General features: G+C 34.8%; 3 protein-coding genes across 3 annotated transcripts; all 3 read left to right on the top strand.

Annotated features, from left to right (window-relative positions):
• Positions 1 to 3,736: 3,736 nt before the first annotated feature.
• Positions 3,737 to 5,089, top strand: LOC120338498 (MICOS complex subunit mic25-a-like). The gene has a single exon (XM_039406518.2). It carries the CDS (start codon positions 3,811 to 3,813, stop codon positions 4,348 to 4,350), a length of 540 nt encoding a protein of 179 aa, XP_039262452.2. The 5' UTR covers positions 3,737 to 3,810; the 3' UTR covers positions 4,351 to 5,089.
• Positions 5,090 to 5,178: 89 nt separating this feature from the next.
• LOC120338497 (xylosyl- and glucuronyltransferase LARGE1-like) lies at positions 5,179 to 9,084 on the top strand. The gene has a single exon (XM_039406516.2). It carries the CDS (start codon positions 5,193 to 5,195, stop codon positions 7,233 to 7,235), a length of 2,043 nt encoding a protein of 680 aa, XP_039262450.2. The 5' UTR covers positions 5,179 to 5,192; the 3' UTR covers positions 7,236 to 9,084.
• LOC120338496 (methylmalonyl-CoA mutase, mitochondrial-like) lies at positions 9,000 to 25,204 on the top strand. The gene is made up of 16 exons (XM_039406515.2): positions 9,000 to 9,336; positions 9,836 to 9,947; positions 10,307 to 10,450; positions 11,224 to 11,378; positions 12,075 to 12,168; positions 12,829 to 12,943; positions 13,408 to 13,591; positions 15,518 to 15,693; positions 16,606 to 16,698; positions 17,429 to 17,540; positions 18,455 to 18,552; positions 19,491 to 19,573; positions 20,129 to 20,266; positions 21,365 to 21,557; positions 21,938 to 22,088; positions 22,770 to 25,204. The coding sequence occupies exons 1-16, from the start codon at positions 9,000 to 9,002 to the stop codon at positions 22,913 to 22,915; spliced, it is 2,331 nt and encodes a 776-aa protein (XP_039262449.2). The 3' UTR covers positions 22,916 to 25,204.
• The last annotated feature ends 524 nt before the right edge of the window (positions 25,205 to 25,728 follow it).

Below are 25,728 nucleotides of genomic sequence, written 5' to 3'. Positions count from 1 at the left end.
GGTACGTAGTTGCCCATTTGCCGAAATTACATATTTACTTACCCCTTATGGTTTCAAATAGTTCATGCACCTCCAGTTAGATTTTTTTAATCAGTGATGATATATACTCATTGTTGATTGCTGCTCATTGTAACATACTATTACGCATTCACTTTTATTTGCGTATCGAATCAAAGTGTTAACAAGTTCACCTAACATTTCACTCATACTGGTCTATATTGTATAGTCTGATTTCTCAAGTATTTGGAGCCACGAATGCTTGTAATTTTCTGACTAAACCCTTTTATTAGTTGGTTTATATACCAAATTCAGTAAAATATTTTTTAAATAAAACATGAGATATTGGATTTATTAGCTTTTCCATTCTGAATCATATAGACTGCTTTATTTATTCTTAACGAAAATTAATAAATCTCCTCTCTTTCTTCAGATGTGAAAGTTGTGGACAAACCTGTCTAAGCATTGTGAGACTCTTGCAGCAAAAGAGGCAATAGCAGAAATAGTAAGTATATCAATCAAGAAATTAAGCCGACATAAAGCAAAACTTTCAACTATTCGTCTAATCTCAATTTCCTATTATTTATTCACAGGACAACTATAGCAGACGGGGAGATATCAGAAGTCTGGCGACATATCAGTGACAGTGTGATTCCAAGAAATATAATGCAATTGAAAATAGAAATTTGCAATAGAAAAACAACCTATGGAGGCATGCAAAGACATTTGACCCTCCGGTAGAGTTGTGTATGGCCCCCACATCCTGCAGGGCTTGAGGAAAATAACTAAAAATTTCAAAGCGTAAGATTGCATAAGCGGTCTTATTTGTAAAAAGGCACAAAACACGCCAGACATACTTAAAACAGCTTTGGAAATGAGGATTACGGGTACCTCACTGCACCTGTGTTATATTTGGTTCATCAACTTTTGGTAGTACTATAGAAGAAATTCCGGAAGGGGTATAATCATCATTCATGATAAAATACTATCATATATTTTTTGAACAACTTCAATCTAGACCAGGGATCTCAAACTCGCGGCCCCAGAGAACTTACAGTGCGGCCCTCGAACGCTTAACGATAATTGTAATAGTATTTTGGAAGTTTTTTTTTTATCTAAATGTAATAGATTTTTCAAACCTTCTAAAGTGAAATTGATTATTCACACAGAAAACAATTTACTGAAAGTAGTTTTGGAATATTAATTTTTTTGTCCACATTTTGACCCAATTAAGAATACACATCAAGCTAGCAAAAGAATACTTGAATAAAACACTTGAGTAATTAAATTAAACGCAAAGTACATGAAGAAGGTGGCATTTTCGAAGAAAATGGGAGTTGTAACATTTTTGCTCTTCACAAAATTTTGAAGCACATTGTTTAATTTGTCATATTTCCATCAATACAATCAAAAAACACAATAAGCTCAGCAGTCAATATGACAAATTCGAAGACCAACTTCGAACAGAAAATTTCCATGTGTTTGTATATTAATATAATTATACAACGACTTAGTTACTGAAAATCAATATCAATAATAATTCAAGCAATCCTATGCCACGCAATGTAGTGCGAAATGTCTTGTCGAAAAAATCTGTCATTTGTTTTTTTACTGATCTATACATGAAATGATAAAAGTAACTTTTTTGCATTACTGGAATTAATTAAACATTCGTAAAGATCCAGATAAACCCATGATCATGTGGCCTCGTTAGTTAGAGTTGGTACTATAAAATCATTTCAGACTGGCCTTAGTATGCTGGTGACACAAAAAAGATGCCAAATGCCAGGACAAATGTAATTATTAAAACATTGAGTTTATACTGTAGTATTTTTGTTAATTTTAGGTTCATATATTTAGATTAAGTTATTTTTAGTGTATGTATTATTCTTTCCTTATTCAAAGCTTGTTCAAAAATGATTTTGATGGTTGTACATAGAATTTTACGATTTTTTATAATAAATACTGTAACTTGCAAATGTTGCAATAATAGTGGAATGCAAATATTAATATGTAATTGCATTTGAAATTGAAGAAAATAATAAAACTTAATCCAACTGTTTAGTTGCATCACAATATATGTCACAAACTAAAACTATCTTAAAAATATCTTTTAAGTATACATTATCAAAAACTGTTTGCGGCTCTTTTTACAATTTTCAAAATGCAATGCGGCTCTCGAAAACCCATGAGTTTGACACCACTGATCTATTCTAGACGATTCAAGCATTGCTTTGGGAAATTATATCACTTCAATTAAATTGAAATAATCTCGCTATATTAAATACAAAATCGTTGCTATCATAAAGGTAAACCAATTCAGCCACTCGAAATATATTGGCCTTCACAAAGCAATGGAGGCAAAATTGAGAGTTCATGAGCTATGAACATTTGTTCTTTTCTTTGTCTTGAACTTTCCATACTCCACAGCCCATATTAATTTTTTTTAATTTTAATTACCATGTGATGGTCATACATATCTTTAACTTGTATTTTCTGTCATGATGTATTATCTCAATGTGCCAAACTATTAATTAGTGTGCATATTTTGCTTCCAGATGACATAAATGTATTGTCATGTTTATTACCTCAGCTTGGAGTATTGACAAGAAAAAGGTGCCAGTAAATTAGGTAAAAAAATTTTCAACTCATTGTTATAATCAGAATTCACAATCAATAGGAATTATAAACAGCCAACAATCAGTGAGAATTATATGCGAAATCCCTCAGAATAAATTTGTCTAAAATCGGAGGAAGGCAAAAAATATAGGTAGTTTCCATCCACACAAGCATTTCAAGAAGACTTGCTCGAGCCAAACTAAATGAGCATCGTCAGGTGATCGGTAAGGCTGCAAGCTGAATTCAGCCCTGCAACCTCCTGCATAGAAGATAATATTAATTAGTGGGGTATGAGCTAAATTCCTAAATTTAAACAAACCTATCTACGATGCATTATGTACCAGCAATGTTACCTACGATTAACTGAATATGTAATATGTCTAATAAATTCACCTACAAAAGCAAGTTCGATAGGTGCAAACTTTGTGTTATGGAATTGTATCGCAGAACAGTTTTGTATGACACCCTCTTTAAATGAAATTTCAATGATTAAGCGCAAACATTAAAATTACTAACTTTGAACTTTGTCATTATCTGCAAAATGTTCCACACAAATCTTTCCGCTATCGCGTTTGTAATCTTCTCTGATAAAAAAAAAAACACTATGATGTCCAGAATTGCTCTTTACAGCTTGCCTGTTATTCCAGCTTTCCAAGTAAGCAAAACTTCTTAGATATAGAGATTATTTTGTTTCGTTACAGGCGCAAAAGGCAGGTACTACACGTAAAAAAGACGCCGAGTAGCAAAAGCGAGCGGAAAACGGACGCGAAAGGCGACGAGAAATATGTGCATTGGAGCGTATCACGAAATACAATGTTTTGCCTGTAGTCTTATGGAGTGACGTCAGAGTTGCCTATCATGTTGTTTAATGTCATTGCTCAAACATAGTAGTGTGAGGGGGGAGTTGACTTTGATGATCGCGTGGTCGTATCACTCCCTCCTATCTATACCAAATTATTTTATTGTTATAATTTCTATTATTTCGATGACTGCTATTCTACTTTGGTTGAAGAAATAATTAAAATCTTTCTCTGTGTCCAAAAATACAATGCGCTTGACCTCTCCTGCGATTTTCAATGAAGCATACAGTCACGTGCAAAAATATTGTCATGCTTGGTCAGTTTACACAATTTGCTCTCAGACTATTGCTGTTTCTGTCGACTTTCAAGGTCGCATTGCTGAAATTATTATAAAATGGGAAATTCTGGAAGTAGCGACGTTACATTGGAACGAGAAGACGACAAATATGTATTAACAGGTGATGGGATTAAGCTATCTCCGGCTTTATTGGACCGAATGCTTAGCCAAGAAACGGAGAACGAAAACAACGAAGATGTCGAGCGGGTTAGAAAGGCGGCTGCTGATGTTATTGTCAAAGAGCGACAAAAGCTGGAGGAAGTCGAGAGGGTTGCAACTGCAACTCGAGAATTGCTGCAGGAGCGGGAAAAACAGATGACTGATTTGGTGGAAACATGGAAGGATAAACTGGAAAATGAAAAACAAAAACATAAAAACTTTTATGACCTCACTATTCAAGAATTTGAGGACGCTGTCAATCAAACCGAAAGTAAACTTAGAAAACCTTCGTTAAAACCAATATGTGAGAGTTTTCGAGATTCTGTTTTACAGTGTTACGCAGAAAACCCCAAAAAAATTTTAAACTGTTCTAAAACTGTTGCAGAATTTACTAAATGCGTTGAAAATACAAAACAAGATCTGTTAAATAGGAATTAACTTTAGAGCAATTGCAGGTAATTTTTTGGTTCAGTGCTGTACATTATCACACTTGCATAGAAGATATAACTTACGTGATAAAGCGAATTATCAGAATATTTCTATCTTGATTGAAGTGACATTATTCCTGTATTCTGACAGTTTATATAAATCAAAATTTGGTATTTTAAATATCTTGATTCTGCTTGTTTCTTGTGTTATATTACAGACTGCAAAATGCTGGTGACGTGTTTTATTTGGTATTCCAAGACACGTTAAATTGACAGGATATTTTTTACTGTCATTTCTATTTCAGTTTCTTATTCTTTTTGTGATGCAAAAAGGAACATATTTTAAAGGTTATCCTGGAACTGGAGCAATATAGAAAAACACTGAGGCACCAAGAATAATAGTTGTATTATTTCTATTAGCAGCATGACATGCACCTACTATGTCTTGTTTATCAAATCAATCAAACAATCAATTTATTCGGTAGCCTATTTTTTCTTGTGTTAACATTTACAATTGATATTCATACTTTGGTTGTTGATTATTGAATGACTATTTTATTGAATGTTTTCATTTCCAAAGTTTCATAATCTTCAATAATCAGCAGAACTCTAATAATTGTGTTTGCGTTTTTCTCCATCTTTCTGCTTATGAGAGTGCTATCGTTAATTGATTGAAAAATTTTATGGGAAAGGAAAATTTGTGCCATGGATTGCAAACATCTTGACAAGTACTTTTCTTTTTTCAGTAACAGTGTTGTTTTAAAATAGTTGAAATTATTATGACACTCGGCAATATTTCCTATATTAAAAATATGTGAACAATGGTAAAACATTCACTGGTTGGCTGGAAGCATGAATGCTACTTTCTGGAGATACACAACAAGAAGAAAATTGATTCTACTATTCTGCATCTTGGTACTTATTCTTGTAGTTTTTGAGATAAAGAAATCGTCATTACTTTATGGAACTAATAAGATTAAAAAACCCAGACAAATGTCATATTTTGAAACGGCGGAGGAGTCTCATGTAGAAGTGTATAATGGATTTTTAACAGAAGAAGCGGAAAAATGTGAAACGATACAAATTGCAGTTGTTTGTGCTGGATATAAAGCGAGTAGAGAAGTCGTTACTTTGATTAAATCTGTGCTTTTTCACAGACACTTGCCCATTCATATGCATTTTATTGTCGATGCACCTGCTAAGAAAATATTGGGTACTTTGTTTCGGACATGGGATGTTTCGGATTTTACGGTTTCTTTCTATCTTGCTGATAAATTAGAACCAAAAGTGTCCTGGATTCCTAATTTGCATTATTCTGGTGTTTACGGCCTAATGAAATTACTGTTATTGGATGTTTTACCAGTGGGAATTGATAAAGTAATAATTCTGGACATCGATTTAATATTTCTAGAGGATATTGGGAAACTCTGGGATCAGTTTTCTCAATTTGTTGACAACCAAGTAATTGGTCTGGTTGAAAACCAGTCGGACTGGTATTTAGGCAAAGTGACCAAACATCCTTGGCCTGCCTTGGGACGTGGCTTCAACACAGGCTTGATGCTTTTACACTGTGAAAAACTGAGACAGATTAAATGGAACGAAATATGGGAAAGTGTAACAAAAAAAGAACTGTTGACATTTTCTGCAACCGCCCTTGCTGACCAAGATATAATAAACGCTGTGATTAAGGAACATCAAGATACTGTTTTTATTCTTCCCTGCTTCTGGAATGTTCAATTATCTATGAATACAAATTCAGAATCGTGTTATGGGAAAGATATATCAAGTATCAAAGTTCTACATTGGAATTCACCATTTAAAAATGAATTACAGAACATTCATGCCTCGTTGTTCCAAAACATGTTTTATAGTTACGCAGTGTATGATGGTGCACTATTGCGCAATCCTGTTGGCAAATGCACCGAAGTAGAAGAAAGCAGAGAAGAATTTAGCAAAGATTTTTGTCAAGAAATGTTGCATAAAAGTGTACAGCTGCGTAGAACACATTTATATTACCTTCCTTTTGACTACATTTCTTCCGATCACACAGATGTTACTTTAACTCTTCACTTATCGATAGATCGAATCCCAATGTTAGATATTATATGTAAACATTGGGAAGGTCCGATCAGTGTTGCAGTCTTTCTAAGCGATTCTGACACAATAAAATTACTTAAACATATTGAAATTTCTCCCACATTATCAAATCGTAGAAATATTGGTTTTCATTTGGTTTTTCAGAATTTTGATGATACTTCTTATCCTATTAATCTATTGCGTAATATTGCTTGGCAGCAAGCAGTTACTGAATTTGTATTTTTATGTGATGTTGATTTTTTACCTTCTGATAATTTATATGAGCATTTGAAAAATGCTGTCTTGCCATTGTATCCAAATTCTTCAAAGTTTGCTTTTATTATTCCTGCTTTTGAAAGTTTGTGGCACAAGTTTGATTTTCCGCCTTCGAAATCTGAACTGATAGACCAATGGGATAGAGGTGTAATAACACCTTTCCGATCATACATGTGGAAGGTTGGCCATGCCGCAACAAATTATACAAAATGGAGAAATTCCAATAAGATTTACTCGGTAAATCGAACAAAGGATTTTGAACCTTATGTTGTGTTACCGAAACATCTTTGTCCGGCTTATGATAAAAGATTTTTCGGTTTCGGTTGGAACAAAGTTTCTCATATAATGGAACTGGATGCTTTAGGTTTTAAATTTTTAGTTTTACCTTATGGTTTTGTCATTCACTTGCCACACATGGCCAGTCTTGACGTTGTAAAATATCGCTCATCAACTGAATATAAGAATTGCATTGACAACCTAAAGGTTGAATTTATACAGGATTTAGTTGTTAAATATGGAGTCAGTGCAGAATTTTTTTATTAAAATCCTGTCAAACAGTATTATTTGCTTATTCAGCATAATTTTTTTCACTTTTGAATATAGAAGCTACTGATTGATCTGAAAGTCACTGAATTACCAACATTTTTAGCCTAATTAAATAAATGTCATCTTTTTCTTTGTAAAAATAAAACTGCCTTCATTACTGCGTTCCAAACTTGCTGGTCAAGTGTATATTTTTTTGTGAAATTTGTGTTATTGAAAAAGGCTTTTATTAATTCTTATTTAACTTATGACAATTAACGAGAACATGGTGTAGGGTCATTGCACTGATTTCTCTTCACTGTTGTCCATTGTATGATGCGGTAATCACCTTATTAACAATGTTTACATATGTCTAATATGTTGTTCATAAATTGGCCTCTGCAGCCGATTTAATCATTTGCATATTCAATGTGTTGTAGTTTGCTCAAATGTCAGAGAACTATAAATAATAGATGAGATCCCAGATTAATATATGGGCTTGGTATATAAGGGCAGAGGTCATGTAAGCCACACTAAGATAACAAAAACTACACTAATCTTCTTGCATATAACCATCCCCATGAGGTTGAAACCTGTAGAATGTTATGTGTGGTATGTTCCTAACGCTCCGACAGCACAACGGACACATATTGTTTTGCATGAATTTGTACACTCGCTATTGTGATATATTTTCTTTTGAGTAATCTTACTGACTATGGTGCTTTTTTGTATCTGTTTAAAATTCATTTTGCACATTCATTTATATCTTTAGTTGAAGAGCAATCCGTTAGAAAATGAATTTAGAGATGCCTACTATGTTATAATATCTTTTTTTTTGGAATACAGTTTTTATATTTTTGAGACATTTCTGTAAAATACCTGTTCTGCATTTTGGTATAATTGTCCTTTGCTGTGTAATTTCATAATAAGTGTTTGGTAATTTTAGAAAATAATAGCAAAATAATATTTTCAAATATATAATACCACTTACCAGATACAGATAAAGGGAAGGCTGCTGTAAATTTAGCTATGAAAACTCTTCAAGTTCTACAAGTACCCTTGTTTTAATTTTTGCTGTTCCGGTTAAAATATTAAAAATCATAATTACAATAGCAAACTCACATGATGCGTTTGATATTGTTGTTGGTTATGCTTATGACACTGGTGTTGACATCCCAAAGAGAAAGCACAAGCTTAAATTTTTCTCATCCTTGTTATACCTAATCATATTTTGGTGCTCCAGGAGTGTGTGTACCAATCTGGCAGTAACTATTTTCGTTCGCCTACTTTACATCAAGTTGTGTAAAAGGACTGAAACATATGGGCTGGGGGTATATTCACTTGGCTAACACAGACAGTCCCCGAACTCGTAATAGAACTAAAATAAGGAAATCGGTATAAAATTATGCCCTAACCCTAACATGGTAAACACACTACGGGAGTATCCATGTTTTAATGTCAATTCATATAAATTACTTTTTTACCGTCTTATCATTTTCACTGAAATGACTTTAGGCTATCAGTTAACATCAATATGCTGGTATTAAATTTTTTGAACATATTGAACTTGCCTCAATTGTCGATTTGTGATAACTTATTATTCGACAAAATAAGTCTCAGCTCAAGCCCGAAAACAAAGCAAAAAGTGACAGCATCAGCACTTGCATATTCAGATAACATTATTCCGAATAGTTATGCTTGAGTTGTTTTTGGTGGTTGAGTCCGAATGGTACTAAGGTAACCCAAACCTCTAATTTATGTCTCGATTCATATTTTTATTTGTTCATGTTAAATAATGTGTTTTCTTACTTTGACTCAGTATTAAAATTTTGTAACTCAAGTGATTTGTCTTCTTTTGTAGAAACTAAAATGGATAGAATAATTTTTACAAAGGATTTGTTAAAGATAGCAAACGTTAAACGATTATTCCTAAAATCCATCCGCTCTTCATCGAACAAAAATCCTCAGCTGCCTTTAAATGAAGAATGGATGGCTTTGGCAACAAAACAGTTAAAAGGAGCTGACCCAGATAAGAAATTAACATGGACAACACCAGATGGCATTAAAGTGAAACCACTTTATTCGAAAGATGACTCCAGCAACTTTGAAGATGAATTACCAGGTATTTTTCATACTAACCATCTAGGCCTGATATGGACAAACTATGGCCCGCGGGCCAAATCCAGGCCCAGGAACAAATCCGGCCCATTGGGTAATTCAATCTGGTCTGCCTGATGTTGCCACAACCAAACAAACGTTTTAGCTAAAAATAGCTCAAGTTATATAATGAGATTGCAATTAAATTTAGTTTTCGCATGAGGCTTACTGTTTTCCACTTTTGCTTTTGTAACACTGTAAATATTGCGCATAAAATGTAACTTTTTACGTCACAATTACATGGCCAGCCAGTTTAGGTGGGCACGCTCACCCCTGGGTTGAACTGTTCTGTCTGGTTAAAGATCCCAGTCTTAATTCCCATATCCACTCCTGATTTATAAAGTTTTTGGGCAATGCCGAACCTGACCAACCCTCTTCCAAAAATAGCTTTTTCTATTTCAGTGACTTCTTGTCTTCCTTGTTCCTTCCATAAGCAAAACAAAAAATATTTACTAAATTTTCAGGCAAATATCCATACACCAGGGGACCATATCCCACGATGTATACAAACAGACCTTGGACTATCAGGCAATATGCAGGATTTAGCACTGTTGAACAAAGTAATAAATTTTATAGGTGAGTCTGTTACTGCTTCTTTATGTTTAAAAAGGCATGGGTAAAAATACATATGGGATTTTTTACTGTTGTCGCTGCGCTAAAAAATCTTGCGCCATTTTGCCCAGTGGCCGGTGCTCTTTATTACCGTGAGGCTAAGCGATGGCCTTTCGCTAAATTTTTTGTGTGGTCCAGCTAGATGTCTTAAGTTGGTTATTTGGCCCACACCGCACACCGACAAAAAATGTTGCACACTCCTTTATTAGAACAATCTCTTGGCACTAAAGTTGGTAATGGCCATTTAAATGGCTTTCAGAGCTATGTTTGGAGAAAACTCATTAAACGGGTGAATTTACCATTCAAATTGAAATGATTTTCAGAGACAATATAAAAGCTGGGCAGCAAGGACTGAGTGTTGCTTTTGATCTGGCAACCCACAGAGGATATGATTCAGATAATATAAGAGTGCAAGGAGATGTTGGAATGGCTGGTGTTGCAATCGACAGTGTGGAAGACATGAAAAAGTAAGCTAGATTGATATTTGAATGGAATAGGAGTGGGTACAGGGTGTCCACCATAAAGTGTCCAATTTTGTTATGGAGTCAGTTCTCAATACCGGGTTTGTTGTTTTTCGATCAGTAATTGTTATTTTTACTTCATTTAATACATCTATGAAGGCCAAAGCAATATATGGAATCGATAAATTCACTTTGCAATTTGAAAAAAATTTAGAGACTTCATTGACACCATATATAATAAGTTCTTTCATGTGTTTTGGATGCTCAATTTTATTTCTTTCAGTTAGTCCGTCAATGACTGCATCATAGGCTCAAAATTTGGAGTGTCATGTAAAGTTTCCGCTATCCACTATGTAGCCATTTATAAATTCCCCGAAATATCTCCTCTGCGTCGACCTTCTTGATACCCTGAAACCACTCATGAATCTAATAAATATACTCTATCTAGTAACATTGAGTTTTATTACAATTAAATATAAGTTGATGTGGAAGAGGGCTTTGGGAATTCTATTATTGGTTATTACATTGGTGACCATTAGGGCATTGGTCATGATTGGTATAATTTATTAATGCAATAGGCATACCAGGACATGGTAAAAGTTAATGGCATAGTGTTAGCACATTGGATTGGCCTGTCCCATGCCCATAATCTTGTACAAGGTAAATAAATTAGGTAACATACAGGTGGAATGTTACTGCTTGTCTTATTTGCATTGGCAGTTCACTTATAAAAATCAGTGGATTGGATGTGAACAGTATATCTATTGGAATTTTTACAGGTTATTTGAAGGCATTCCTCTCGATAAGATGTCAGTATCAATGACAATGAATGGAGCCGTCATTCCCATCATGGCCATGTTCATTGTTGCTGGGGAAGAGCAGGGTGTGAGTGCTGATAAGTTAACTGGGACAATACAGAATGATATTTTGAAAGGTGGGAGAAATATTTTGTCATAGTATAACATGTCAATAATTGTTGCCTTCAAATAAAAATCCAATTTTGTGAATATAACAGAGCACTATGTAACCGAAAGTGAGCGACATAAAATAGTAAAATGAATTTATTGATTGAGTCATAACACAGCAAAAAAAATACATTTATAATAAATACAATATGTAAAATATGCAATCCCATATTAGTTATGTTTAACACAATTATGTTTATTCTCGGGGCACACCTAGCAAATCACCGTTGTGCACTAGCGCCCTCTTTGGAAACCGTTGTCATAGGCCTTCCTTAAGATCTGCGATTATTATTAGCAAAAAGTGCTCTTAGCCCTTGGCCGAAAAGCATTAGAGTTAGAAATTTCAAACTACAGACTATAAGAAATTTGCAAATACAACTTTACAACTCTGTATATGTATATTTTTGACAGTGGATCATGATTTTTATCAAATCAATATCTTGATGTAAAACAGTTTTCATTCAAAATATTTAAAACAATATTTATATCCCGCTAAGATTTCACTTTACACAAGCAGTGAGTGGTAAAAATTTCCATTTTCAACCACATCTATGGCCCAAGCCACAGAAGATGTTCTGTGATGCCGGTACTTTGTCCTGCAAAAATAACTTGATATTACCGGTAATATGATGCACCTTGTATGAATCATGTATTTGTTTTTCCAGAATTCATGGTAAGAAACACTTACATCTATCCTCCTGAACCATCAATGAGGATAATATCGGATATATTCGCGTTCACTTCAAATAATATGCCAAAGTAAGTAATACATACATTCTGGAAGTTGTGTTTGTTTGTTATAATCTGCTGTACATTTGAGAGCTAGCTCACATGCAAAGGCACATTTGATCGAGAGAGGCAGAAGTAATCGAACTTCAGTTCCCCAATGTCATGGCATGTCTATGGCACTACGTTTTCTATTAATTGAATAGTGTGCAGTCCTGTACACTACTCAATCAAAATCACATCTGTATTTTTTTGGTAACATTTCTCTTTCAAATTTTTTTTCATGATTGAAGATTTTAATGTTTTTAGCATAACTCTGACTAATTTCACTTCCATCATCCAGCATTTTGTTCTATAATCCTCAACACTTTCACTGAACCCCTTCACACACACCCTGGTCGCTACTCCTGAAGTATGTGAACCAAGATGGCGGACATCGGAACGTAGTATGCATACCAGGTTAGGGTTGGGCCATAGTTTTTTTCCAATTTTTCTTATTTTAGTTCTATTACCGGGACTAGCCGAGTGGCTCTCGTAGTATTTGTACCTGAAATTAGGGCCTAACCCTAACCTGGTGCACATACTACATTCCGGTGTCCGCCATCTTGATTCACATACTTCGGGTAAACCCCCTGGCCATCCTTGACATCTGCACTATCAGAATTCATTTTCACCATAAGATTTATGTTTCAGGTTCAACAGTATTTCTATCAGTGGTTATCATATGCAAGAAGCCGGTGCTGACACCGTTCTTGAATTAGCCTATACAATTGCTGATGGCATCCAGTATTGCAAAACTGGAATTCAGGTTAGTAAGTGTTCAATTTTGATTTATTTTCTTCATGCTTAAATAAACAAACCCTGATAGAATAGTTGCAAGCAAGCAATCTCTGAGAACTTGCACTATTCAGTCCCAATTAGTGGAGAGGGAAAGTTTGAGGTGCAATTTTGTTTTTTAGGCATGAGCCATCTTATAAACTAAACTGAATTTAATTGAATTTATGTTCAATTGAATTGAGTTTATCTCAGATTTGTCTCATGTGACTTAAGGTGTGTGTCAAGGAATAAAATCTAATATTTCAGTATTGCTTTTCGAAAAAATTTGTTATATTGAGTAATCAAAGTTATTCTAATTTTCTTTGAAATCCTGATCTATGTGCATTCATTATAATTTTTTTTAAATCAATTTAAATATTGATACTTAATGGAATATTTATTATAAAGCCTTTATCACCATAATTTTTCATTTCATAATTATTTTATTTTTTGCAGGCAGGTTTAGACATTGATAACTTTGCACCACGATTATCTTTCTTCTGGGGAGTTGGAATGAGCTTTTATATGGAAATAGCCAAGATGAGAGCAGCTAGAAGATTATGGGCTCACCTTATCACAGACAAATTTCAACCTAAGAATCCAAAATCATGTTTATTGCGAACGCATTCACAGACTTCAGGTATTGAATTTGATTTTTTCATAGGCCTTCACTCTGAACAAGACTCAAACAGAAAGTACTATGTATATATGGCTACTTTCTTTTGGAAGAAATGGAATCTTTCTGGTTCACCATTGGCCATCCGATTTATTACATCTTTGGTGAGGTCATGGGTCAATGCTTCAACCACCTGTGACCATCGCACATTTTCTTTGAAATTTTTAACTCGATAGGTCGATATGATATTTCAAAATCAAAGTCATATTTTTGCTGTTTGATTTGAGGGCTCATAATGTGAAAATACAACTGAATCAGTTCATATTTGTTGGAATAATTTGATTGGTCATACCAAAGTTGTGTTGTCTAACATTCATATTGAAAACTGTCAAGTTACAATCAGTGTATAATTAGTAAATGCCATTACTGTAGCCTGTATTTACTCCAATAAACTACCAACATAATTACACATCTGACGCAAGGAAGTTCATTAAATCAAATAGTTTCACTGGCTTCTTATCAAGGTAAATTATTCCCTTGGGAAGTCAGATTACACCTTGGAATATCTCAAATTTTAATAGGTACCTAATTAGACTTCATCAGCTCATTTGAAGCAGTATACTTGTATTGGTTCTGCTGACTGCCCTTTATCTCAGCCCTCTGGGACTATCAATAATTAATATTTAGGCTCAGAAGGGATAGCTCTATTTTTACTATTCTTGCGAAAGAGGGAAAGTGGAGAGTGATTTGAAAATGTTTCTTTTGGCCCATTCCACCAGCTTAAAAATACCATGAATTTTATGACGATAGATATTTTCCTTGATGTAGCCCAGGGAAATGCGAATGTCATAGATGATCTATCATACAGATGATAACGGTTGGCAAACGGTTCCGCAAGCTAAATTTTCATGGCCTTTAATCAACTTCATTTTCAATGCACCAACATTCAAAGCAACAAAAGTTGCAAAACGAATTAAAATTATCTGTCCACGGATATATGTCTTGACAATGACTGTTGAACAGCGTTTGTAGTACGTAGCTGAACTATTGGTTGTAATTAACACAAAATTAGAAGTCGCAGGGGTCATATTTTGAAGTTTAATTTAGAAATCATTATGCATCCCCAGTTTTTTTTTAAATAAAACTTGTTTAAACTGATATGCCAGATGAGTATGGGCCCCAGGGGTCTCATTTCTGATTTTTTACTTTGTTTTGTAAAATGCACTTCACACGGCTTACAAACTGGAGAATGCCATAATTTATATTCCAAATTGCTTTTAATTTAATTTTCTCAAACTTTAATCTATGACTTAGGCACAATCTCTCACCATCCAGCAATATTATTTATGAGCAACAAACTGGCACTCGAGTTTTTTGTAAAAAATATCGTTCAAAATAGTGTCACCCACACATTTTTAAAAGACACTCATCTCTAACCGAAGTTAGAGGCAACCACTAAGGTGCTAAGTGCTACTGAGATAATAAAGAATTATAACAGTAACTACCCATTGTCATATGATGAATGTGGTAGAGCTAAGATCTGAAGCCCGAGCCCGACCCTGGCCTGAAATTTCAATCATTACGTTCATGTCTGGTCGGGTTTCTCTATCGCTGACTTTTTTTTTTAATGAGGTGTTTTGGCCGTGTTTTGGCCATGAGAGATCGTTGTCTGCAAAAAAACAGAAAATGCCTCATCAATACGACACATACTGTACTAAACTCTTGCAATGACAATTCAAAGAACTCATAAATAAAATATGAAATTTCAGGTTTTCTTCGGGCTCCGACCTGCATATGCAGTTAATTAGTCAGGCTCGGGTTGGGTTTAATACCCACGGGCCTGGGTCGGGCCGGGCTGGAATTTTTGGGCCCGATCTTACCTCTAGAAAGTGGTTCATGTGCTATTAATAATATTTCAACTCATAAGTTTGTTTTTAAATCCATTTTCAGGTTGGTCACTGACAGAGCAAGACCCTTACAATAATATAATTCGAACTACGATTGAAGCAATGGCTGCAGTGTTTGGTGGAACTCAGTCATTGCATACTAATTCATTTGATGAAGCGCTTGGCCTACCAACAGTAACAAGTGCTAGAATTGCAAGGAACACACAGATTATTTTGCAGGTTAGTTGACTGTGTAATTTGGTGTGTCCAGAAATTTTGCCTCAGGGAAATTTGCCACAATTAGAGCAAATGGCTATAAAACAAGTAGTTGTGATAAAAACAGTTTGTAGGGTCAGGGTTAGGGTATGCTTTTAAACAACAGATCTTTTTATATAAAATGATACTTCAAGAACCTAACTGCTTTTATCACATACTTGCTTTACAGCAAAATGCTCATGTGGCGTTTTTTTGTGTGCAGCGAAATTTCCTGGGCACTTATTTCTAAAACCGTGATTTAGTGGCCGTCGCTCAAATTTAGAGGGTCAGATTTAATCTGGTTCTAAGCTCAATTAGTGAAAACACTACTTGCTAGATTATTATTTATTGAATACACTCGATCCAAAATTGAAGTATTTGATCTTCATTGCAAGTGGGTCGTATGGAGTGTTCCACAATTTGGACCCTTTCCCAAAGGTAATTCTTGTGTGAGGAATCCTCTTGGTCTGAGCAAGAGTCGTATTTTCAAACTCTTCGAAATCGGTGCTAAAATTTTGACTTAGCTAGAGTTGCGTAGGAAGCATCTCCAGGCTAATCACGACAACAACCAAAGTTACCTTTTTCTACAAAAACTCGAAGCAAATTTAGTTGAGTGAGAGGTAATAACAAATAGAGAAGACTTGCATTTGCACCCACCAAACTTTTTCTTTGATTTTCTTTAGAGTTTTTTCTAATTCAAAATTGTGTGTCAGATTCTAGATTTTTCAAGTCAAAATGTCTGTTCATTTTTTCATAATCTACAGCACTTCATGCATTGTAATTTCAGTCATCAGTTTATAATTTAGTTATGTTTGTACACTCAATATCCTTCGAAAATCATCACTTTCATAAAATATATCTTTCAAAATTTTTACAATTTTTTTTTTTGATTTTCAGGAAGAAACTGGCATCCCTCATGTTGCAGATCCTTGGGGAGGTTCATATATGATGGAAAATCTCACAAATATGGTCCACGATCAAGCTTTGGAGGTGAGTTGAAATAAAAAAGTTCTTGCCATCTCATCAATTGTCTTAAGGAAATCATAATTTTTTGAGATGGATAATTAATAAATAATAATTTGCACAATTTTAGGCGCTCCAGAAGTGTGTGTACCAATATGGAGGTAACTAATTTTGTTCACCTACTTTACATCAAGTTGTGCAAATGGACTGAAACCTATGGGCAGGGGTATATTCACTTGGCTAACACAACAATTTTGTTACCGGTACCTAGATTTATTTCTTATGGTTTTAAATTCAATTTGGAATTACTCATTTTTATTCCTGTGACTGTAAGGTCCAATTATGTTCATATGTGACATGAATAAAAGTTCATGTCAGAATATGCATTTCTGTCATTTCTCGTTGCAGAGCTAGATAACTAGATAACTCAAAGGTATTTTGTTATTTGTCTTTTATCAAATGTTAGCGAATTTGTATGATGATCACATATGCTTTTTTCCTTGTAATCATTGTAAAATATTACATTATGAATTGGATTACAGAAGTCGATGAATTGAATAGTTATATTGAGAAAGATTATTCCTTAATAAAGCACATTTTACTAAGTGTGTAAATCATTTTGCCCTCCGTGTCAAAGCCTTTCTAGGTCATTCAGAGCAACAGAAAATTTGGAAATGAAATAAAACTAAACTAACGAGGTTATTTGAATATGTATGCCCTTACGTTCACATGATTTATATTAGTTGTTCTGTTCCAGATCATTGAAGAAATAGAAAATATGGGCGGAATGGCAAAAGCAGTTTCAGAGGGAATTCCAAAGTTGAAGATTGAAGAATGTGCTGCCAGAAGACAAGCTAGGATTGACTCAGGTAACTGGTGAGGATGTTTCACTTGTCCCTGAAGCTTTAAGACATGGTTTTTCAACTGTTGAGGAATTCTGCGGCAGGGAAGAATTTTGTTGTTTATTGGGAATAAATACAGCAATATTATTTTGTATTGACGTAGTTTTACTAATTTTGTTTAGTTATTTAGTATATTGCAGTATATATTTATGGACAGGTAAAGTTTTTAGAATGCGGGAGTACGAGTTGTGTGTGACCTTCTTCTAGATGTCAGATAAGGAAAAGGAGTATTTTTGGCATATTGAGGTAGGAATAAAGAGGTCTAAAATAGGCAAAGTGAGGGGCATATTGAAAAAGGTTGGGAACCACTGCTCTTGGAAGAGTTTCAGTCCATATATTTGGGAAAATTAGCTGGTAAGTAGGGCTGAGCATTTCGAATCGAATATTCAAATTGAATCGAATAGTAAATTATTCAAATCGGTTCAGAGCAAAATTTCTGAATCGACGCCATCTTGTTTTGTTTCTTTCCGCCAATGGTCGAGGTGAATTCCCAATTTTTTTTATATTGAAGCCATATTTGCAATTGTGACATATGACTATTTTCTGTAGTGAGTTATTGATAAAAAGTGTTTCTTATTGTGTGTGAACTGTCTGAGTGAAGTATTCTATGTTTTCAGTAATTCATTTGTTGACAGAACTAATTACAATAAAAAGTCGATTACAATTATATATTTTCCAAGTATTCGAGATTCGATTCGAAAAAAATATTCGATTCGATTCTGAATTCACCAGGTATTCGAAAATGGTCAGCCCTACAGTAATAAGTCTGTGTTTCACCAGATGATAAAGAAATTGTAGTTTCCTTGTTACTCTTCTCTCCTTCATTATATATACTTTTATAAATATACAATATTTAATTAATTGCTTTCCATTTCTTTAAGCTTCTGAAACCATTGTTGGCGTCAACAAATACAGACTTGAAAAAGAAGAAAATGTTGAAGTTTTATCGATTGATAATGCTGAAGTTAGAGAAAGCCAGGTATGTTGCGTATGTTATATTTAAATGTAGAATAGTTAGTCATTGTAAATTTGCTATTCAATTAATACAGGGTGACTCAAAAACCCAAAACCCTGGACATTTTGAACATATTCTGGAGAGAACATAACTTCTGTGCAAAGCATCTTAAATTACTGAAGTTTTTAGGTACAATCAATCATACACAAACAGTGGTTAATAAATTTTCTTTGATCTCGAAGAATTAGTTAAGAAATATATGGATTAGGCTTTGGTGGCACATATACAAATTACATTTCATATTGCTTTCTAAAAAAGTATAGGGGCTCATTTCTGATTGCAGCTAGAATTGCATGCGCATAGTGAAAATATATAGAACTCATATATGTGTCACTTCTGGCTCCGTTAGGCCTGTATTATTCGGCAATAAAAATTGACACTTCATTCTCCTGATTGAACTCTTTTCCAATAGAATATGTTCAAACCCAGGTCGCATGAACTCACTAACACAAGTAAAAAAGACTCATCTTCAAACAAAGTTGTGGCAACCTTCGATCTTGATATTGCTGCCCTTGTTGTGTTAAAGAGTATTCAAACATATTATTTGGTGATCGGTTTGACATGGGCAAACTAAGACCAGTGGGCTGAATCTGGCCCGTTGAGTAATTCAATCCGGCCAACCTGACGCTGCCACAACCAAACAAAAACCAAATTTCTATGTTTTAGCTGAAATAGAGCTCAAGGAATTTGCTTACATTGTGATTAAATTTAGTTCTGGCAAGAGGCTTATTGTTTTCCGCATTTGCTTATGTATGAAATATTGCTCATAAAATGTAACTTTTTCCGTCACACTTAGCCCGTCGGTTTAGATGGGCAAAATTTTAGGCTCCTGGTCAAAAAACCTTGCCCACCCCTGTGATAGATTATCGTTGGCTTCAAGGAAAATCTGGGATTTTGTTCAGATAAGAAAATTAAAAGAAATCCGCAAAACAAGAGATGAGGACAAAGCACAGCAAGCTCTAACAGATATTACTGAATGTGCAAGGTAACATTTACTATCTTTAGGTGATTTGATAAACTTTTTGAAAAAGCTTAAAAGCTCCTAAAAGGATGAGGCTGTGTTGTATGGGTTGATTTTTACACAAGAACAAGGATGAGTTTCATCTTCTTACATCAGTGATTTTCAACCTTTTTCGTGAACCAACACCTCAATAAAACATTTCAGAGGCTGTCATTTTCTGTCTGAATTATAGGAACTATAAATACATATAAAAGCAAACATAATACTGGTAATACAAAGTGTAAGAACAAGTATTGTAATAGTGGCAAATTCAACTGGTATTTGATTACTTTTAAAAAGTAATACATGTAGTACAACGTTTTGAATCCTGGGGTGCCACTGATCCCTCGTTGAAAACAACTGGTTTTTACAAATGGTAATGTAAGCAGACAGAGCTAGAAAACTACACTACAAGCGAATATTACTACGCTGATCCGATTTATATGTTTCATAGTTTGTTCTGAGTGACTGCTTATTCGAATCATTGTTTAGAAGAAACACATTGAAAGTTTATGAATTTATGTTATTCTGAATTTACAGGTCAAAGGAAGGCAATTTATTAGGATTGGCGGTTGATGCAGCAAGATGTCGTTGCACTGTTGGCGAAATATCTTCTGCGATGGAGAAAATATTCGGAAGGCATCAAGCAAAAGATAGGATGGTCAGCGGAGCTTACAAGTATGAATGAACATAGAATACCTGTTTTACTAGTTTCCATTGGCACCAGGAATGTCATCTCATCATTTCGAAATCTTAGTAGTGAATTGTAGCGCATCATGGATTTAGGCTGGATGCCTATGAACTAAGTTTGGATAAATTGATATTGCCTTTCTCTTCATTTATTGAACCAACACAATATTTCAAGGCAGAAACTTTTTTTTGGGTAAAGGGTTGTCGTTTCATTTGTTTTTAAATCTTTCTAGCACTTATTGTTTTATCATAAATTCACTGATTTCGAGGACTAGGCTTCTTAAAGAGTAATTTTGAAGCTCATATTCATTGTGAATGATAATATTTCTCAGCCATTTTGCTATTTGAGGCCTATTAACTCATAAGCTTGAAAAAGCAGCTTAGTAGGGAAAATTAGTAAACAAAATATTTTTGATTTTCAGTCGCTTGTAACTTTTCTTAATAGAATTTGAATTCGGTGAATTGCTATTAGAACAGATACCATACTGGCTTGAAAAACAGCTATTTGTTTGTAATATTTTCAAGTACCAAGTTTTTGAAATGACAAGATTTGCTCTTTTGCCTTGAAACCATTCCGACTTTTCTTTAACTTTACATCCTGATTTGGCACTTTCATCCACAGCCCTGGTAGAGTGCCCAATAATCTTTCAGGTTTATTCTCTGTTGCACATTATATGACATTAATGGGTACTCCCGAAGTATGTGAACCAAGATGGCAGACACCGGAACGTAGTATGTGTACCAGTTCAGGGTTAGGCCATATTATCGGATACAAATACTACAGAAGTTACGTGGCTAGTCCCCGAAGTTCAGTCTCCGAACTCGCAATAGAACTAAAATATGGAAAATTGGAATAAAATTATGGCCCAACCCTAACCTGGTACACAAACTACATTCCGGTGTCCGCCATCTTGGTTCGCATACTTCGGGAGTATTCACTAATATATAATACATAGATAGTTATATCTGGATGTACATGCTTAAAGTGGAATGAATTCCATTTTGTGAAATTAAATACTTCGCAGAACATCCATCGACTGTATCAATTATCCAACTACCGGTATATCATCTTTCTGCCTATTTCAGAACAGAATACGGAGAGGATTCTGAAATTAAAGATGCTCTGAGAAGAGTTGACGAGTTTTCTGAGGAAGAAGGTAGAAGGCCGAGGATTCTTGTTGCGAAGATGGGGCAGGATGGACATGATCGAGGGGCAAAGGTCATTGCAACTGGGTTTGCTGACCTTGGATTTGATGTCGATATCGGTCCTTTGTTCCAGGTATACGGTAGAACCTCTTTCTACGAATGACCCCAGATAGGAAATTTCCGAGTTACGAAAATTCTTCCTGTAGACATACTGCTCTGACTAATGAAATATGCTTTTACATACGAAAAAACCCGATAAAAATGTATGTATTGATATTTGCTTATTATATATTAAATAAAAATAAAACGAAGAGGCAAAAAAAATGTAACTTTCAATTTCACTGGATGTGTGCTCATTTTTGTACATTACATACTCTTCCAGCTGTCAACTGTTTGCCGCCTTTGATAATTGTTTTATAACTACTCCATTTCATTTACAACAAATTGAATTTTAGTAGCCATGCGTTTATGTACGTAGTCTTCTTGTAGCGTTATTAATGTTTCTTTTCGCAGACCCCATCAGAAGTAGCCCAGCAAGCAATTGATGCTGATGTACACTGTGTAGGCGTCAGTTCACTGGCTGCAGGTCATAAAACACTCGTTCCTGAACTCATCAAAGCTTTGAAAGAAATGGGAAGATCTGACATACTTGTATTAGCCGGAGGTAAGCCTGAGGTTTGGTGATGATTTCATATGTTTTACATCATCTCTCATAGCAAGGCCAGGGGCAAGCAAGCTTTGATCTGTATCGAGCAAATATGTATTTAAAACTAAACTCAACTAACTTTTTTATATTTTGCTCAACCTGCCTAATAGTTTATATTTATGCCTGTAGTTACAGCCAGAATTCTCTAAACTGTAAGCCCAACTAACATGGTGTATTGATACGCAATGACATGAGGATGTCAACGCTGACAAAACTAAATAAACCAATTTGATTATGTTTAAACAATATAAATACATTAATATATACCAGGGGTGGGCAAGGTTTTTGAACCAAGGGCCAAAAATTTTGCCACCTGGACTGGCGGACCATGTATGTGTGACGTAAAAAGTTACATTTTATGAATAATTTTTGCAGTGTTACAAAAGTAAATGCAAAAAACAATTAGCCTCTTTCCAAAACTAAATTTAATCGCAATCTGAACAGTCAAAATAAAATTTGGTTTTAGTTGGGTTGTGGCAGCATCAGGCGGGCCAGATTGAACTACCCAACTGGCCGGATTTGGCCTGCGGGCCGTACTTTGCCCATGTCTGATATAGACTCTCGGATTTGAATGTGAAATATTGTTAAAAGCTGCTAAAAATCTTAGCTTGTCTGTTTCAAATTCCTTTCTTGTTTCAGGTGTGATTCCACCGCAAGACTACGAATTCCTTTTTAATGCCGGTGTTGCAAGTATATTCGGTCCTGGGACCCGTTTACCTCTCGCAGCAATGGAAGTTATTGAATTAATTGAGAAGAACACTAAAAACCAAAAGCAATCAGTATGATTGGTGTTTCTCATTTAAAAGAAAACTCTTGGAAGAACTCACAATAATGCACTTCTGTTTCGAACTTAACTCTGCCCGAAGTCGAAAGTCGACATATTAAACCAGTGGTTCCCAACCTTTTTTGCTTCACGACCCCCTTTGAATATATATTTCAAGGTGACAGACACCCTTGAAGATTTTCCTTAAATTTTGTCTTGAAACGAGAGTACATTGGTGCACTGAGGAGGAAATGATAAAATATAATCTATATTAATCAAAAACGATAGCACACATTTAACATACAGGATATCATATTGGTAAGAGCGCTCAGCGCTGGAATGGTAGACCCTTGTCTAATTCTAGAATCGGTCAAACCTAAGCCTTAAAAATTGATATCCCGGGGTTTTTCATTTTTATTTTTTTCGCTGACATACAATATTTTACTTTCATTATTAATTAGGAGAAAAAATTAGTGATAAAATTCCACATGAAATTATTTTGCTCCGTGACCCCCAGGTTCGGAACCACTGTATTATAAAGGCTCAGCAGTTTGGTGTGTTCATAGAATATATTTTCGATAGAATGATTTTATTGCCAAATATATAGGTCAGCGCTATTGCTTTCATTTGCATGGGGGATGTATTATATTGAATATTTTCTCCACTTCTTTTTTTCCCTGTTCACTGAACTAATCATATGTCAAACCACGGCCTCTTGTCTGGTTACCAGTCCAGGTCGGGAGCATGGACTTATTTCACTTACTATGCATATACATGCAAGCGTCCTCACCTAACATCAGCAAATTATATCATTTTGCTAATACTGATTGTGCTCTATATCAGATTTTACCCAAATTTTTTGGGCTGCGGACCTCTGTTTGTAAATCTTAGTCTTGACAAACCACCATTCTAACTACACAAACAACATTGATATGATGGATGGGGTTACTTTACTGCACTGCACAATTCTCAGAGCAAGGTCCGACTCTACGACAAGTCTCAACCTGTATGTTGTCACCATATTGGTAGTGGCTGCAAATACTGCCTAAAATTTTAATTGCCTATTCTTGAGCAACCAAAAAGATGCAACAGCTTCTTGATTGAAATCAATCATTAAAGATCGATCAGACTCTTTTCAAATTGTTGCGAACCCCCTGTGAATTCATTACGGACCCCAGTTTGGGAAACCCTTCTCTACATGTTCTAAATGTTTTGGTCATTGTGCAGATGTCCTGCTTGTTCCTAATATGTAATCACCATCAGTGGGTCATGCGTATTGTTCTGTTATACTCTTCAGCAGCGGATTTTTTCATATTTCCTCTTTCCGCTTAGTTGCTATACCTGCTTAGTTTATTACTGTATATATATCTAGCTGTGTAATTTACTGATATTGTTCTTATGGGTGGGAGTTCCATGCATCAATATAGTCCTATTTTCAAAATTATACAATGGATAAAAAAGATTTCAGATTTCTTCCGATTGAAGTCTATCCTTTTTTGTTGTTATTTCAATCATAATAATGTCCTAAATAAATTATAGGGAGGGTCTGCCACTGGGGGCGCTATTAGACCATAATGCATAACGTTGATAAAATGTTTTCAACAATGACTATTATTGCTCCAATAGGCTTATCGATATATTGCCTTGAAATCTATTTATCATTAAATATTTGTAGACTTCCTCATTGTTTTGAAAAATGTTAGGTATTTCATTGTGAATTCCTGTCTATTAGCTCGATTAATTCAACATCCAGTCCAAAAATGTTCTCCAAAAAATTTTAACTCATATACAAAATTAGGAGCTCCAGAAGTATGTGCACCAAATTGGAGGTAACCAATTTCGTTCGCCTACTCTACATCAAGTTGTGTAAAGTGACGGAAGCCTATGGGCAGAGGGTATATTCACTTGGGTAAGACAGACAGTTGCAGAACTCGTAATAGAACTAAACCTAACCTGGTACACACACTACGGGAGTACCAAAAATTAGACCTTATCTCTTCATGTCACGATATTATTTTTGTTCATGCAGATGCATGCCTTCAAATCCACTTAAAACAATTTCTTTGAAGTTTTGTGTTAAACTTTTTTCACTGGCCGCAGGACTCACTGTAACTACGTGTTTATGATAATTTGCATCCAAAGAGTAAACATCTGTAATTCGCCGTTTTTGTAGCCTACTAAATATGGAGTTTTTCTTTATTATTTTAAAGTTTGCCTGAAAGATGTTGAATTGAATAAAATTTCAATGTTGTGTAATTATTATATGTACTATTTCAAACATTATACGAATAAATATTCTTCTGGCATACAATACATACATACATGATTTTTGACTTCTTGTGTGCGTTTGGCTTAAGGAGTTACCTAACCCATGCTGCATTAAATTTCACAACCGGAAAGAACTCTTTTTTTTATACCTATTTATAAGTGACTTTTACAAGGCGGAATGCGTCCAACACTTTCTGATAATTTATTCTTGTATCGGTGCCATAAATTATGTGTACGGTGAAGCCTTTGTACCAAAGTGCTTTTCTGTTGACGCATATGTATGTTTGTTTATTCGTCTCGTAACAGTGAGCAATATTAATTGACAATTATTAATATTCAAGACGGGATGCATGCACAAGACCTACTGGCCTCAAATACGAATGTGCGACATGCACCCCTTTTGACAAATATAAGACAAAAACGTTAGATATTCTGTTTCGTCGTTTTTCAGTCAAAAACTGCCAGACCATTAACCTTCAGCTAAAACTTTTTTATAAGGCAGCAATATGGCGTTTTCCTAATGTGAGTTAGTCATGTGTGTCACCGACTTGCGGGTTTTGTGGGTTT

The sequence above is a fragment of the Styela clava genome, chromosome 10 (assembly GCF_964204865.1).
Source record: "Styela clava chromosome 10, kaStyClav1.hap1.2, whole genome shotgun sequence".
NCBI lineage: Eukaryota > Metazoa > Chordata > Ascidiacea > Stolidobranchia > Styelidae > Styela > Styela clava.
This window is presented reverse-complemented; position numbering and strand designations above follow the sequence as displayed.

Coding starts and splice junctions, on each gene's coding strand:
- LOC120338498 (XM_039406518.2), top strand. CDS start 3,811: ATGGGAAATTCTGGAAGTAGCGACGTTACATTGGAACGAGAAGACGAC.
- LOC120338497 (XM_039406516.2), top strand. CDS start 5,193: ATGAATGCTACTTTCTGGAGATACACAACAAGAAGAAAATTGATTCTA.
- LOC120338496 (XM_039406515.2), top strand. CDS start 9,000: ATGTTAAATAATGTGTTTTCTTACTTTGACTCAGTATTAAAATTTTGT. Junction 9,948..10,306: donor CAAAGTAATAAATTTTATAG/GTGAGTCTGTTA, acceptor AATGATTTTCAG/AGACAATATAAAAGCTGGGC. Junction 12,169..12,828: donor ACTTCAAATAATATGCCAAA/GTAAGTAATACA, acceptor TTTATGTTTCAG/GTTCAACAGTATTTCTATCA.